General features: G+C 37.8%; 2 protein-coding genes across 3 annotated transcripts in view; one reads left to right on the top strand and one right to left on the bottom strand.

Annotated features, from left to right (window-relative positions):
• rxrab (retinoid x receptor, alpha b) overlaps positions 1-17,989 on the top strand; it is a 60,569-nt gene that overhangs the window by 3,967 nt on the left and 38,613 nt on the right. The window contains exon 2 of the mRNA XM_079417399.1: positions 14,066-14,197. Within this exon, the coding sequence (XP_079273525.1) occupies positions 14,066-14,197 (132 nt within the window). The remainder of the gene's footprint in view (positions 1-14,065; positions 14,198-17,989) is intronic.
• Positions 1-17,989, bottom strand: part of LOC306870239 (mucosa-associated lymphoid tissue lymphoma translocation protein 1-like) — a 1,002,100-nt gene that overhangs the window by 955,278 nt on the left and 28,833 nt on the right. The window lies entirely within an intron of this gene.

Below are 17,989 nucleotides of genomic sequence, written 5' to 3'. Positions count from 1 at the left end.
AGGAAAAAAATAAATAAATAAGAAAGGTAATTGTGACTTTTTATCTCACAATTCAGATTTTTCTTATAATTCTAGTCCCATAATTCTGACTTTTTTGAGAAAAAGAATTTGCACGAGTTTGTATATCACAGTTCTGTTTCCAGCACAGAATGAAAAATTAAAAAGGTAAATGCAACTTTATATCTCACAATTCAGAGTTTTCTCTTCAGAATTGTAAGTTTATATCTTTCAATTCTGAGTTTATATCTTGGAATTCTGTAAACAACTACAAAAAAATACAAATCTGAATGGTGAGACTTTTTTGTGGCATTGAATATGTGAGTCCTTGTGCGGTTCAGCCTGGGTGCTTCTTTAATTAAAGCAAAAGAAGGACAAACCAATTACTAAAACAGTGATGAACATTTTTCCTTTTATGAGTTCAGCTTTTCACTTTGATTGATTCAGAAAATAAAATAAAAGTGTTGTCACTAGAGGACTCAAGACATTTGGACTCCACTGTATATGTGTGTGTGCGTGCGTGTGTGTGTGTGTGTGTGTGTGTGTGTGTGAGAGAGAGAGAGAGAGAGAGAGAGAGAGAGAGAGAGTGTATTTGATTTGTAAACGATTTATGAAGGTGGATTATGTCATCAGCACCAAACCTCAGTCAAACTGAAAATAGCAGGCATTAACAACTTCTTTAGGAGAGTGTTTTAGGCCAGTAAAGTTCCTTTTTCTCTGGTACAGCGTTAATGGGATTATGCTTGACCTTATACATGGCAATTCAGTTTAAGTTAACGGATTTGGAGAATCCATCCCCACTTTCCATCTTTATGGCAGCATAAGTACCAAGTCATTTAGAGTGTGAAGGATGTATGTATTTGTGTGTGTGTGTGTGTGTGTGTAGACTGTAGACTCATCTGAATTAAATGCTGCACATTGTCTAGAGGCAGGTCACCGCCAGTGTAATTTTCTAATATGTTTAAGTCTGTGTCTATCTTTGTTTTTACGTGCTGCAACAGACAAGTTAACGAGAGGTCCAGCTGTCTAATTACCAGGTGCAAACTGTTGAGGTCAACTTCTTCAGTGCACATGACACTGATATTTACAAACTGATCTCAGTCTGTGGCTGAGCTGAGTGTAGTGTAAGGCCTGTTTCAGGCTGCACACACAAGCAGTATGTAAGCAAAGCAGCAGTAACATGCCAAGCTTTCATGCTGTCCCCAAAAAAGTGATATGTATTCAGTCCATTTTTTTGCTTAATTATTACACAATACCAATGATAATAGAAATACTTTTATTCAGCAAGGACACATTACACTTCAAAGAGATATTATAAAAGACATGGTTACAAAATATTTCTACTTCAAATGAATGCTGTTCTTTCGAACTTTCTATTCATCAAAGGATTTTGAAAAAAATATCACAGATTCCTTACAAAGAACTGTTGTCAACACTGATAACCAAATCAGCATTTTAGAATGATTTCTGAAGGATTCTGTGACACTTAAGACTGAAAATGTAAAATATAGGAGTCAACATTTGAAGTGGATCAAAACCTTTCATCAAAGTTGTCCTAAAACCTAAAACCAAAATGTTTTTGTCTTAGCACAACTTTGAATTTTTTGATCCACTTCAAATGTTGACTACATGTATATTAAAATAGAGTTATTTTAAGTTGTAATTATATTTTATAATATTACTGTTTCTATTGTATTCATTAAATAAATGCAGCCTTGGTGAGAATAAGAGACTTTCAAAAACATTAAAATAACATCTCTAATTTTTTTCATCAGTTATGTTATGTTAAGCTCACCCTTGTGCATATGCTTTAATGCTTTCATCTGGTTTATGTGTTTTGCTCCAGACAGCACATTCTACAAAGTGCAAGTCAGAACATATCGTAACTTAAACCTCTACTGACTGTAAATACTGTCCAAAAAAAGCTACCATGTCTGCTTAAGGTATGCTTTCCTCCCTTTTTGCCTTTCACTGCTCTTTCCGTCTCCTCGTCCTGTACACACTCCAGCTCTTTTGAAGGATATGTTACAGGCCGAATGCAGAACAGTCAGTAATTCAGATAAGATCTGATGGAGATATGGATCTTGCATTTCTTCTCCCATGAGAGCAGCAAATTATAAACACCAAAAAAATCCATTAAACAGTAACGGGGCCCCCAAACTGCTGTTCATGTGATACTCAAACAGGTGCTATTTGCTGCACTTACACCCTACAGGACAGACGGATCCAATTTGCACCCTGGAGAAGACGGCAATTTGAAAGCAAGTCACTGGCTTGTATTAGAATCGCCTGTCGTGCGATTCTGTTTTATTTATCTTTGATAATTAGTTAAATCATTGCTACTTATTTTAGAAAAGAGATTTTATGACCTTTATGATGCAAAAGGGTTTTCTTGAATATACATTTGCTTTAATTTAAAGGGACAGTTTACCCAAAAAATAGAAATTCTGTAATTATTTACTCACCCTCATGTTGTTTTCAAACCTCTATGACTTTCTTTCATCTGTGGAACATAAGTTAAGATATTCTGAAGTATACTTCAGCTGTTGATGACAACTGAGGGCAGAATTTTCCATTTTTGGCGAACTGTCCCTTAAAATTACAGCAAAACTGCTTATCCACAGACTAAAGGTAAAGAATGAAGAGCAGATTAGTTATGGCAACTCAGATATCACACAAATTATTGTTCCTGCTGGGCATGTTGGGAGTATTTTTATGCTTAGATTGTTAGTGTCAGGGTTCTGTCACTTCGGTTTAATGTCATTCATGATTTTGTGGCCCTGACGCTCCTATCATGTCCTGTTTTTACATGAGTGCGCTCTCTCGTCTGCGTGCCTTGTTTCGTGTTGGAGCGTGGTGATTGGATCCCGGCACTCATGTCTTGAGTTTCGGTTTAGTGTCGGGGTTCGGACACTCGCGCTCCATGTTCTGTCTTGTTGTGTGAGTGTGCGGTCTCCAGTTCGCTCGGCCGCATGCTCTTCTGTCCACGTGTGTTGTTGCACGCAGCTTGTGTTTTTCATTGGCTGCTTGCTTTCATGTTTTCATGTCTTGTGTGAACACGCGGCTTATGAGTATTCTCATTAGTTGCGTGTTCGTGTCCTGTTTTGCACATGGCTGGTGATTTGTTTTGCTGGCCATGTACTTGTGTTTTTGTTTTGTGTGAGCACATGGCTTTTGTCTTAGTTTTCTGTGTGCCATGTGCTCTCATGTCAATTGTCTTGACCCCACTCATCTTGTTTCCTGATTATTGGTTAATTTGCCCCATCTGTGTTTGCCTCGTTACACTCCTCATTTGCTCCCTTTATAATCTCCTTGTGTTTGCAGTCCTGTGCCAGTTCGTCGTTGAATGTTGTCTGTTCCCGCCCTGCCAAGCCTGGTTTCCAGTTGTCTTGTTTTTCCCCTATGGGGTACTTTTAGTTTATTTTATTTATTACTAATAAAAGCCCATTCTCCTGCACCACTGAGTCCTTGCCTCATCCCTTCACCCCAATCTCTGACAGTTATGTCCATGCAAGCGTGAGCTTCTGTTCCCCTCCCCACATGAGCTCTGTTGACAGGAGACACACTTGCATTATGTGTCTTTAGTTCTATTACCATCATAGTAATGAGTGTCTGCCACCACATGTGCTTGCTAAATCACTTTTTCTGACATTAAAGAATGTTGAAGGCTGTTCAGACCACTTTGAAAGCTCAGTAGTGATGTGACACATGGATTTGAACATTTTGGTTGCCTTCCCTTCATGTCCATGCAAATACATCTACACTGTAAAAAAAAAAAAGTTGAGCCAACTTCAAATTTTAAGGCGACCAGCTTCAGCAGATTTTTGAGTTTTCTCAACAAAAAGTTGAGAATCTCCTACAAAAATCAATTGAGAGAACTCAAAAATCTGCTGAAGCTGGTTCCCTTAAAATTTGAAGTTGGCTTCAACTTTTTTTTTTTTTTTTTTTTTTTACAGTGTAATATAGACCCTTTTCAAGTTTTCATGTGAGGTTATAAACTTGATATATTTCATAACACAGGCTAGGAATAGCTTATATATTAAAGGACCTGCTAGGGGATGTAATGTAAATTGCATTAAATGGAGACCGGAGCTTTCAAGCTTCAAAAACAGCACACCATAAAAGTATCATAAAAGTTGTCCAGACGTCTTGATTATATTTAAAGTCTTTTAAAGCCATAGCAGTGTAATTTTAGTATACAGTATATACATTTTATTATAGTATTTATTAATATTTTTTAATTAACTTTTATTTTACAGTTTTCATTTAAATTATAGTTTGTCATTTTATTATATGCTTTTATATTTTTCATTTATTAGTTATTTTTGTTTATTTAGCTTTTATTTTTATTTCACTTTTAGTACTACAACTTAAACGTATGGTTTTTGAATGTTTTCGAACGTATATTGAGATTTTGAATAGGCCTAATTGTTGTTTCAGTTTTAGTTTAGCTTAGTTCCACTGAGCCATAGATAACTTTATGTGATAACCAGACGTCACAAAAAATATTGACATCTTCTCTAGCTCTGTATAGTGTGAGAGAAGCAGTTATGTCTGATTCACGAATGTTTAAAAAAAAGTGATATCGTTTGATTCGGTCTGAATGATTCATTTAGTAAAATATATGTACTGTTTTTTTTTTTAAAACAAACAGTGGTTTAAAATACTTGTAACATTTGCATGGGTAGCTAAGTGCTAAATTAAATAAATGTAATACCTTTTTGATGAAATTTGTCCTTCTAAAGCTGAAGTTTACATTAATGTTCACTTATAAAGGACATATTTTCATTATAAATGAAAAATATCAGACAAATCTGCAACTTTACCAAAGTGAGGATTTGCTTTTACATTTTCCTTTTTATATTCAGGAGCAAAATTTTCAGGAGTTTTCATTAAACTTTGCACTGTCAGAGAACATAAAAGACTGTCATTACAACAGTACTGAATAACGGTACTATTTCTCTCCTTTTCTGTGCTGCACTGGTAATTGCTCCAAATGCTGATTGTGTAAATGTGCCAGCACCATTTTGTACCTAATAACATAATTGAGTCATGACTCATGTGGCTAGATTGGTCCAATGGCTGTTGCATAACCATTTTAAAAGAGGAAAACAATGTGTTTTCACTTCATAGGGTTTTTACATTAAACACTTAAAAAATTACATAAAATGTAATGCTTTCATCTGGTTTAATGCTGGACCTTTTCAAAATAAGTCTTTATGTACTTAATATGAGTTTTTAATGAGAAATGGAATGGCACTTGCACTGTATTCTCAACAGTGGTAGCTGTAGGTGTCACTTCACTTTAAAATGATGTGCGGCTTTGACATATGACACCTTCTCATGTAAGTGTAAAGTGCATGTTCGTGTGTATGTACTATGTGTTCACCCCAAGGCTGACACTCTTTCTCTGGAAGAGAACTGGAGGTGCATAACTGACCGGATCTCATTCCAGCTCTAATACCTTGAGGCCTTGAGAACACCTCAAATTCACATTCAATCCAAACACTCTCTGGTTTGCCTAATTAATTAGCCTGCCCAAGTAAACTCATTAAAACAGATCCTGAAGGGCACTGCGATCTGTCCATCTTTTCTCCAGTAGGTCATTAAAGACATTTTTACATTATGCATTCAGTACAATCTGTTTTTAGAGTGTGATTAGGATGTGTGATTGCCAACATGGCTGTTACTTCTCGCCAAGTCCCTACAGCATTGCGTCTTTCAAATGAAATCATGTCATTGCTTTTTGATTTCATTTGAGATGATTGTGTTCACATAATGAGAGCTGCTTCGTCCTTGCTTTAGAACACAACTCATGTGTGGTTGGAGTGTGTTTTGTGTATGACATCATTGTAGATTGGATATAGGTTTTTGTTTTTCCTTGGGCGTGAAAGATAAGACTGAATTGTGCTATACATTTCTTTCGGCTCCTTTATGCTTGTACGTTTCCTTCCAGACTGATTTAGATGTCTCTGGGGTGAAGTTGCACTAGAGTTGCACTTTAAAGAATGTTTAGGAACCATTCACCTTTTGCCCTCTTCCGGTCAGATGATTTTCCAAGCCATCAGACCCATCCGATTTAATTGTTTTGTAACGTGATACAGTATCATGACATAATGTTTTATATGATATTCCATCATTCTTTTCTCTGTATTTTTCCTTTCAGAGCTTTTCCGAGTGATGCAACCGATGGCATGTTTTGCAAGACAGGACATGAAGCGTCTTCTTTTTTCACTTTTTTCACTCGCCGTTATTTTCTCTCAAAGTTGTTTACATTGGTGAGTGTGTGATTTGGTACAGCAGGAAGTCATAAGAGAACAATGAGGAGGCGAGGAACAGGATGTCAGAGCGATGCCTCTGTGTGTATGTGTGTGCCTGGAAGGGGGGGCTATTTACCTGCTGGAGACACGGCTCTAATCGGCTCCTGAGATGGGAACATGCATAAACGCACGCTAAATAATGCATAACAGTTGTCTGCTTTCATGTCAAATAGCCATTTGCTATAGAATAAATAGGGCTCTAGTGTGTGTGTGTTTATGAAGGAGTGTATTACAAGAGATTAGAGGTAATTGTAACTGAGACTAAATTGAAGCTGAAAACATTGTGATTAAAAGGAAGTAGCGAACAGATTTTCTTTTGTATTGTACAAGTGTATATAGGAATGTTGAAAAATAAATAAATGTAGGACATGGATTTGGTTCTTTGCATCAGTTGTTTATTGGATTTTCATATGTCGGCATCGTACTCAAAAATGGCTGGCAGCCAAACATCTGAAAACGCTTAAATCATATGCGGAATGCATTTATGTAAAATGTCAAAGAATCTCGCTGAGATGATACTGAGAGACCAGACTTAATATTATTCTTACACTATTCATCTGGTATCATCAATTTAGTCGAAACATATCCCACCACTCACTAGTGCATCTAGGTCACACTCAAAATTGTCATTCCATGTGGGGTCAAAAAAAACGCCTATGTCAACATGTTTTGTCACATGACAGCAAATGCAAGTAATTATAATGTAATAATCTTTGCATATTGTGTGAAGTAGCATTAGTCTATAGCAACATTGTGAAAATGATTAGCAACCATAGATATATGGGTACAATATGAGTCACATGAGTAAACATGAGCCATTGTTTTCAAGCACCTCTGTTTTCACAGTCCACACTACAATGCAAAAACAGCGTTTTCAAATTGATCCACTTGGTAGTCCATCTTCAAAAGCCACTGAGTGTGGACTAAAGGCCATATTTTTTTCATATTTATATTGTTTGTTGACGTAGTTATGACATTTTGATGAATAATTTTTTTGTAAAAATTGAATTACATACACAGATGAATCATTCATAGTAAGATCTATAACATAAATTTTAAAAAAAAATAGACAGTGTGAATTTCCATATCATGCCAAAAAGTCTCCTGTGCTTTGAAAGAGCAATCTCTCAGGATTTAAATTTCATGTGGAGGTTTAGAGAGAGATTGAGTTGAGCAGCTTCTTCACCACACTAACTTTCCTTCATTCTCCCTGTCAGATCTGCTCTGATGATCTATATAAAATACACCTCTATTTCTTGTAAATAATAATTATAACATCTTCTGAGGAACTCATCCGATTATTTCCAATCCGTGGTTTCCAAAACCTTTTTTCTCTCTTTCAATCCTCTGGATGCTTCCAGTATTCCAAATTGCTAAATTCCTAAATAATTCTTCCCCACTACATAATTAATGTTATGATTGCAAGTGAGCCAAATATTTCCTAAAATTTATTCTTGTTATAGCCAACATACTTTCCAAATGAACTCAACTCACAGGCCCTCATGTGTCTTACACCAGGGATATATGGACCTCATATTTTAAACATCGCTAGCGAAGCAAGCAGACTGAAAAAACAGGATGGCACATCCTGTAGCGAGCCAATCATATATCTAGACAAACTTGTGTGTGTGTGTGTTTACACTTGTGCATGCTGGTTATTTTGAGTATGAGCGGTCAGATGTTGATGTGTTGATGACTTCAATTATTAAAAGCCTCTCCACTGTATTTTTCCATATAATTTCATTGAACCATTGCTGTTGAGAGGCAGACTGGTGTATCTATGGATAGATTAATGGACAGGACGCTCCGACAGCCATAATCACTCCATGCTGTTCCTTCCAGGAAATAGAAAAAATATTGGAGTAGATTTCAAAAAGCGGGATGTTTTCTGCCACTGGCCTGAAAACTCTTCTCTCATTCAACTTATTTCACTTTCTCTCCCTATTTTTCCATTTCCTCTCACATAATTGGATCTGAATGATCAAGAAATCAGGAAATTTCTTACGACCAGTAATTCTGTTATCATGCTTTGATACAACACTCTTTGAACAGCCACCCCTTTCAGTAATGACCCTCTATGACTTACCCTCTTTGTGGAGGATGTCAATGATTGTCTTCTGGACCATTCCAAGTCAGCAGTCTTCCCCATTATTGTTGTTTCAAAGAACAAGAGATACCCAGAATGTATACTGTATGGATGGTCATTTATTAAAACTCAAATGTAAATATTCTAATATTTTGAGATACTGATTTTTGACTTTCATGAGCTGTAAGCTCTAATCATCAAAATTAAAACAAAAATAACTTTTGAAGTGTTTTACTTTACACATAATGAATCTAAAATATATGAAAGTTTCACTTTTTGAAATAAGTTACAAGAAAAAATGAACTTTTTCACCATATTCTAATTTTCTGAGATGCATCTGTGTGTATATATATATATATATATTGTGGTGGGAGGAGCAAACGACAGACACAGTGGGTGTGGCGTTAGGCCTCGGAGAGGTTTTTATTAAACAAAATAATAAAAGAAAGTGTCCAAAAGGGGGTAAAAGTGTCCAAAATAAACGGGGGATCTGGTGTCCTCGTCGTGCTGCGGGGTTCGTGAAGGGAGGCAGTGTTCGGAAGGGAAGGGTCCAGGGAAGGGAGTGGCGGTGAGCGGCTTCGTCCAACGTCCGTCCTCGGCACTTCCGGGGGATTCGACGGCCCGGCATCCTGGCCCGTCAGCCGTCTCACGGGTGCTCCGCTCTATCCGGACTGCGGGTCCAGCAGCTCGCGTCTTTGGCGGTGCGGGAATCCTCTCAACGCTCGCTTCCTGGACCCACGAGGACACTAGCGTGCATGCACGGGGAAGAGACCGGTCTCCCGAGGAGAGGCGCGCTCGGCATTTAAACAGCGGCGGTGATGAGGCTCTATTCACATCTGGTGCGCCTCATCACACGCTGCCAGCCCTGGCTGTTCCAGCGCCCCTCCTCTCTCACACACCCACTCCCGTCGGGAGCCTGGTGAAGGGCGGCGAATACGGGAAGGGGGGGTGATGATAATAAGGGGGGAGGCAGCCGACTCGTCACAATATATATATATATATATATATATATATATATATATATATATATACACTCACCGGCCACTTTCTTAGGTACACCTGTTCAATTGCTTGGTAACACAAATTGCTAATCAGCCAATCACATGGCAGCAACTCAATGCATTTAGGCATCTAGATGTGTTGAAGACGACTTGCTGAAGTTCGAACCGAGCATCAGAATGGGGAAGAAAGGGGATTTAAGTGACTTTGAACGTGGAGTGGTTGTTGGTGCCAAATGGGCTGGTCTGAGTATTTCAAAATCTGCTGATCTACTGGGATTTTCACGCACAACCATCTCTAGGGTTTACAGAGAATGGCCCGAAAAAGAGAAAATATCCAGTGAGCAGCAGTTGTGTGGACGAAAATGCCTTGATGTCAGAGGTCAGAGGAGAATGGGCAGACTGGGATGATAGAAAGTCAACAGTAACTCAAATAACCACTCGTTACAACCAAGGTATGCAGAATACCATCTCTGAACGCACAACACGTCGAACCCTGAAGCAGATGGGCTACAGCAGCAGAAGACCACACCGGGTGCCGCTCCTGTCAGCTAAGAACAGGAAACGGAGGCTACAATTCGCACAGGCTCACCAAAATTGGACAATAGAAGATTGGAAAAACGTTGCCTGGTCTGATGAGTCTCGATTTCTGCTGCGACATTCAGATGGTAGGGTCAGAATTTGGTGTAAAGAACATGAAAGCATGGATCCATCCTGCCTTGTCTCAACGGTTCAGGCTGGTGTTGGTGGTGTAATGTGTGGGGGATATTTTCTTAGCACACTTTGGGCCCCTTGGTACCAATTGAGCATTGTTTAAACGCCACAGCCTACCTGAGTATTGTTGCTGACCATGTCCATCCCTTTATGACTACAGTGTACCCATCTTCTGATGTCTACTTCCAGCAGGATAATGCACCATGTCACAAAGCTCAAATCATCTCAAACTGGTTTCTTGAACATGACGATGGCTACGTTTACATGCACAATTTTTGGTTCAATCGGACTGAATTCATTCCGATTGATAAATACATGAACGCTAAATAAAGTGATCGGGCTGATGTGCGCGTTTATATGTCACAAGCTTCAATCTCAATCCTATAGAGCACCTTGGGGATGTGGTGGAACGGGAGATTCGCATCATGGATATGCAGCCGACAAATCTGCAGCAACTGCGTGATGCTATCATGTCAATATGGACCAAAATATCTGAGGAATGTTTCCAACACCTTGTTGAATCTATGCCACGCAGAATTAAGGCAGTTCTGAAGGCAAAGGGGGGTCCAACCCGGTACTAGCAAGGTGTACCTAATAAAGATAGATAGATAGATAGATAGATAGATAGATAGATAGATAGATAGATAGATAGATAGATAGATAGATAGATAGATAGAATTTCTAAGAAGTTGGTACATGTGTTTCGTAGATGTTATTGTGTCATTGACCCATTTTGCTACAGCTATGCTTTTCCTGTCTGTGTCTCCTAAAGATTGTGTCTATGTTTATGTGTGCAGCTATAAGGAGAATGGTTGGAATTCTGCAGCTATTTTAAAAGCCTTTCTTAGTTTAGACTGCTTCTCTCTCCATCCATCGTAACATCTCAGTGTCTCTTCCTGGCAGCGTCTCATGAAAGGTTATGGATCAGACCTTTTGTTCCAGCATACTATCTTGACTATTTCAACCGCATTGCCAAAGAAGTTATTCTCATTCCCATTACTGACAGGATATGACACAGCACAACCTAAAAACAGCCTCAGGCAGTCATTACTACATCTTATCCCAGTGTTAGTGTCTTTTAAAAATATATTTTGGTTGCCTTATTGTGAATAATAGCACATATGTGGCAGATCTTCATTATTCTGACAAATGCAGCCATTGATCTTTAGCACAAGCATCTTAGTATCCAGAACTCATTGCAAATACTGTCGTCAAATCACACATTCTAATCAATCACAGAGAAGATAAGAAGGTGTTAAATTGAAACCCCTTGACCTCTATGCATCTCTAATGCAGCTTTCAAGGCTACCAAAAGGCAATTGAAAGTTGTCTAATGATCACATGGCTAAGGCAACAACTTCTGCCTATGCTGTGGTCCATCCCTCAATGCCCTTTCTAAGAAGCTAATCAAGAACCTTTGAAAGTGATTTTTATGATGTTCATGATGAATTGAATTGCCGGTTTGATCTTTGACCTTGAGCTTGATTGTCTTAGAGATGAGATGGAAACCTTGAAAAAAAGAATCTGCTTTTTGTGGCATGGCCTCTCATCAAGGTCTCGTAAATGAGGGCTTTGAAAGGAGCAAATTTCCCGGGTCTCATAAAGAGAGCCTGAATATTTTTCCTTTAGTCTATGTTTGTGTGTGTGTGTGTGTGTGTGTGTGTGTGTGTGTGTGTGTGTGTGTGTGTGTGTGTGTGTGTGACTAGGTGTCCTTTGTTGCTCAAGTTCATAGTGAGTCGGGAGTATTGGGTGGTCTGAAAGATATTCAGAGATGGATGAAAATGAGGCACTTGCAGTTTTACTAGCAAACAAATAAAACATCTTGAGGACAAGTTATTTCCATATCAATCAGAGTTATGTAGCACGGGCCACACACATTCAGTCACAAATACTCATGGGTCTTTCTCATAAAAATTATTTTACATGACACTACACAATTGTTGAAATGTTGAAAAGTTTTATTTAGGACACTCGTTAATTTTAGATGTTTCAAGTACAAGCATGGAAGCCCAGTTTCCCTCCATTGAAGTTCATTCCACCAAAACGTTGACAAAAGAAAATGGAATCCATAGGAATTAAGCGATTTAACCCAAGTTTTCTGAGGAGACACAATTACTTTATATGATGAACAGATGTAAAACATGCTTAATTGACACAAGAGACAAACCTAATTAAATATATAAATAATGGTAAAAAATAAAGTAATTGTGAACTTTAAGATAAGAAATTAAATTGCATTTGTTAGAAATAAAGTCACAAATTCTTTTTTTTCCTTGAGGCGAAAATAGGTTTCCATACTCAAGACACTCCAAGGAAAAAAATAATCCCATATCAGATCTCTTTATTATACCATTCTTTTTATCCTAGATAAAAACAAGATTAAATGGAGAGCAAATGGAAATCAGACTTTCCCTTTTAATCTCACATGTGTCATAAACCAAGGGTGTCCAAACTACGGCCCGCGGGCCATCTGCGGGCCGCTATCCCTCCTGTGGCGGCCCGTGAGGGATTTTTAAAAATAATACGAATCTGCAGAGGTGGGCAAACTACGGGCGTTTTCATCCAGCCCGTGAGGCAGTTGTTCCAATATAGCTAATTTGATGCAATATCAGTAATATCCAATAGATGGCCTGTGTTCCAGTATATAACCCCTGATTTACACTGTCCTGCCGCTTCGACGCAGCCACCGGAGCGGATCGCGGCCACTCCAGTCAATCCGCGGCACGTTTCAGAAGCGGCTCTCTGCACGGCTTCACTAAAGATAGGCGCCTAGTCTATTTTCCTTTACTTCCGTTTTCCTCCGGCATGTTATACTGGCGGCGTGTTGATCGTGTTGTAAAAGCTATTTGATGTGCGTCAAGCAATGTGCCTGTAGTAAACACAGTAACCTGTATAAATTTGGAATTCTTCTCTAACTCCGGGCGTGGGCCTGAGGGTGTTCAACTGCATCAACGCATTTCAGGTTTGATCCAGGCAGGATTGGTGGATCATTCACCACTCGCATTGAGAGCCAGTTAATTGTGCTGCAGAAATTTGTCCGTTGCTGTTTTGCTGCTGTGTGGCGGCTTGTAGTAGTAGCATAATAACAGTGTATCTAAAAGTATGAGACAACAACAAACAAAAAACATAGGCCTACCATTAAAAGCCGTGCTTGCACAGGTACTGCGCGATCGTCTTATAGGTACAGGTGCTAATATCCTCTGCGTCTCAATCGGGCTCAAATTGACAAGCAATATATACGACACCATTGTTTACAATACAACCGGAGCACATGCTTCAGAGCTGAGGGGCGGGACGTTTAGACAGGCACTAGTGGCGGTTTAGCCAATCACAACACACTGGGCCAGTTAACCAATCAGAGCCCATCGTGTATTTCTGAGGGAGGGGCTACATAAAAGCAGGAAATGATCAGTGCGTTTATCAGAGAAGGGACATAGAGGCGTGAAATAAAGGTAAATTATGTGAAAAATAATGCATTTTTTTAACAAAAGAAGCATTAACGTTAGATTGCACCCCATAAACACAATTAAGCCAAGAAAAAACCTGTCAACCACCCCTTATATTTCTTAAGAGAAACATCTGAGATGTTAACTGATATCTAAACTGTAAAAATGAATTTTTGATTATGGGAGTATGTTTTTTAAAAAAAGTACTATTTCAGTCTTTCTTCTTCAAAATTTCACATTTAATTCAATGTGTACCTGCCCATTTCTTTGTGATTATTTGTGAAATGTATTATCAATTTCTGAGTAAAATAGTTTCAAAGGGAAATTGTATTTTCTTTTGTATTGTCAAGTTAAAGCACTGCATATTGAAGACTCATCTGAGATCCATCCATAACAGTTTTGTGGAAAGTGTAGTGTGTTCTTTCACATATTGGTCTGAAATCCTCACCTGATTGCAGTGGAGGTGAGTGACTCTCACCCACTTCTCTTGTGTCACACACACAGGGCTCCTGAAAAACCCCTGCTCAGTAGCGCCGCCGTGTTTACGGAGCCGGCCAGGCGACGCTGGCAGTTCGCCCAATGGCTGCTCTGGCTTCACGGGTACATACCCGCTACAACAGCGCAGGATATGCACAGGTATAAAACACACATTCACATGCACAAACACATCAGAGCACCTGCGCTTGCCACATAGACGAATTCGATCAGTATTTTAATTCAGAGGAAAGCCATCTGGTTTCTGTTGAACTGACTTTGCCCTACAGTGCTGGATCATCCACGCTTAACGTCAGCGATTCAATGCTTTAGGGCAAAATCAGTCTTCATTCCAAGTGTAGGATGTCTTGTCCTGTCATTCCCAAACAGATCTCAAGATACAGTTTCACTCATGAGAAATAGTTTCTGGTTCAAACATGTTACAGCAAAGCCCATATAGAGAGCATCTCCCCTGGCCCCTGCGTTAATGGACGCGTTTCACTGGTCTCATTCCTGCATGTGATGTTTCAACATGATGTATTGTCATGCTGTAGGTCTCTTTGTTTTCAGTTGGTTTTCAGCTGTCATACAGCAAGTTAGTTTTTTCAGCAGGTTTGTTGATTCTTCAAAGTCAGTTGTCACTTTCAGAGATAATATATGAGGTTAACTGGCAACACTTTAAAATACAGTCACATTAGTTAATGTTAACATTAACAATGAGAATTACAGTTACGGTATTTATTTATCTTTGTTAACATTAGTTAATAAAAATACAACTTTTCATTGGCAGTTCGTGTCAGCTCAGGTCCATTAAAGGGTTAGCGTTACGAAAAAGAAGTTTATTCAAGTGTGCTATTAGTATACTTCTTTTAAACTAAAAAATTGGAAAGTATACTTTGCCTACTTTTTATGTACTTCTCAGAAATATACTTAAAATGACTTTTAAGTATACTTGACTTATACTTAGAAAAAGTGTAAATATATTTGAACTATACTTGTGCTCCTAGAATCCATGTTTTCATTGTTATGTGGTAAGCGCTAGTACACATCTTCTGTACAGAATTTCCAAAAAACACAAGCGAAGAAGAAACCAAAACAACAGATGCTGCCACATGTAATCTAACATGATCATCAGACATAAAACAGCATGAAAAGGAGTGTCTTTTTACACTAAGTGCAAATAGCCTTGTTGGCAAAGGCTATTTACACTAACTCCACCCACCAATGTGTGATTGGGATAGTCAAGACTGCAAAAAGACATCCATTAAGCATCGGATTCAGTGGTGTAGATGTGAAGGCGTGTGCTTTTTGATGCAATCGGCCTGAAACCACCTTTTTGCCGAACTTTTTTCTCCCTTTTCAAATCTCACATCGCATCGGAAAGGCATTTATTTTCAATAAAAATTAAGGAGATAATCAAAACGTTTAAAATAAAGTATCGGGTAGGGTTAGGGGTATAGGTGTAGGGAGAGCTTTATTGTTCCAATAAGATACCATCCATTTAGCCTAATTTGAATTAAAACTATAATTTACACTCAATATGTTATTATTGCATACTGTTTTATAATGTACTACAATACTGAGGTGCAGATAATTGCCACTATTTGCAATAAGTAGTATAAATAGCAGAAGCTGAGAGACAGGAAACTTAAAGGACTTAATGTTGCTGCTCGATTATTATTGCTACTTTATCAAAGCATTATTCTGCCAATTCTATTGTATTGTTCTTGTTTTTATAATATGCTTTCTGTTAAAAACCAGACCAAACTTACAAAGGTGTCCAATATTGCTGCAAAAGTTATAGGTCTTTCAACACCCAACCTCACAGAACTCAAAAACAGAGCTATTACACACATAGCGATTTCAGTCGAAGAGGACTCCACACACCCACTGCCCTCAAGGCGCAGGTATAGGGCTATGAGGTGTAGGAGGGCCCGATTTGGAAGAAGCCTGATTCCTTCAGACATATCTCAACAACAGACATCGCCGAAGTTATCTTAACCATGTTTTTTTTTTGTGTATACATAATATAATTGTATTATGTTTGTTATGCTGTGTGTGTCAAATAAGTGCAGTGCTGTGGAAAAGAATTTCCCTCTTGGGGGACAATAAAGTTAATCAATCAATCAATTGTCTTGAGACAGATCTGGGGAAGACTACAAAAAAAATTCTGCTGTGTTGAAGGTTCACAGGAGCATTTGGCCTCCATAGTCCTTAATGGATGAAGTTTGAAACAATCAGGACTCTTCCTAGATCTAGCCTCCTGGCCAAACTGAGCAATCGACTTTTGCAACCAATCAGACATCTTTGGAGAAACCTGGCTGTCCGATGGTCCCCAGCCAACCTGACAGAGCTTAAGATGATCTAAAGAGAAGAATGGCAAAAACAAAAACAAAAAAACAAATGCAGATTAAAAAAATAAAGAAATAAACAACATTTTGAACAAAAAGCTGAAAAAAGACTATGAATTGGATTCGGAATGATAATCAAAATGTACAGTGCCTATAGAAAGTATTCATACCCCTTCATATTCATATTTCTTTATTTTTTAAATTATGAAACTTCATTCAAGTGTTTAGAGAAAGAAAGCAAGAAGCTAAAATAAAATGTTTTTGTTTACAAGAAGATACCCTGTTCTTTCTTTTGATGTTTTGGAAGTTCAGATATTCATATAACAAAATATATACAAATTAATAAATAGGGACATAGTAGTATACCTAAAGTATGATGTAAAGTTCACTTAAAGACAAATTACGAGTATACTTTCAGTATAAAACTACTAAACTAGTAGTTTACTGAGACTATACTTCAAAGTGTACTAAAAATGCTACTACAAGTATTTAATTATTAATAACTGTCAGTATACCTATAAGTTCACTTTTAGTATAGTTGCAGTACATGATAAAAACTTTGATGGAAACTAGTTGTGTACTCAAAGTTCACTACTGTTGTACTTAAAGTATACTTAAAAGTATATTTTATATACTAGAAAGTGGGCCAATTTAGTCCCAAGGAGTATTAAAATAGTACACTTACAAGTATACTACTAGTACACTGATATTTGTATAATTACTACATAAAGTATACTTAAAAATACACTTGAACTTTACTTAAGTATACTTAATAAAATAAACTTGAAGTATACTACTTTTTGGTAAGGGTAGTTCACCCAAAAATGACATTTCTGTCATTAATTACCCTCATGTCGTTCCAAACCTGTAAGAATTTTGTTCATCTTCGGAACAGAAACTAAGATATTTTTGAAGAAATCCGAGAGCTTTCCGACCCTCCTTAAACACCAAGAGTCCTGCCAAGGTCAAGGCACAGAAAGGTAGTAAGGACATTGTTAAAATAGTCCATGTAACATCAGTGGTTCAACTGTAATTTTACAAAGCTACGAGAATACAGCTTGGACTACTTACTTTATTTTCACTTGTTATGTTTGAATAAATGTTTGAAACTGATTCCAAAGTAGAAGAGGAAAAGCAAATTATACAGGGTAGTCTGCACGTCAGTGGATTAGCTAATGCATTTTATGGATCACTCTCTACAACGTTAGACACACAACAGCAATTGATATCATTATGACTATGTTATTAAACAGCTAATAATGTGTTGCTAATGTTACACAAACCATGTTACACACCCGCTCACCATCTCAGACAGCTACCTTCAACATCCTGAGGTGGAAACAGTTTGCTAATGATATGAAAAGCCCCAAGCCATAAATTTACGGGATTGGTTACATATTTGTGACTTCAGTGGTGTTGACTGATGAATCTTTTTAAGCATATTTAAAACACTGGATAGACGTGTTAAAAAAAAATAACATAAAAAAAACTTATGACATTAAAAAATTTACATTAAGATTAATAAGTTATGTTTCATTGTTAGTTCATGTTACCATTTGTAGTTCACTAATGATAACAAATGGAATTTTACTGTAAAGTGTTA

The sequence above is a fragment of the Barbus barbus genome, assembly GCF_936440315.1.
Source record: "Barbus barbus genome assembly, chromosome: 5".
NCBI classification, from domain to species: Eukaryota; Metazoa; Chordata; class Actinopteri; order Cypriniformes; family Cyprinidae; genus Barbus; species Barbus barbus.
This window is presented reverse-complemented; position numbering and strand designations above follow the sequence as displayed.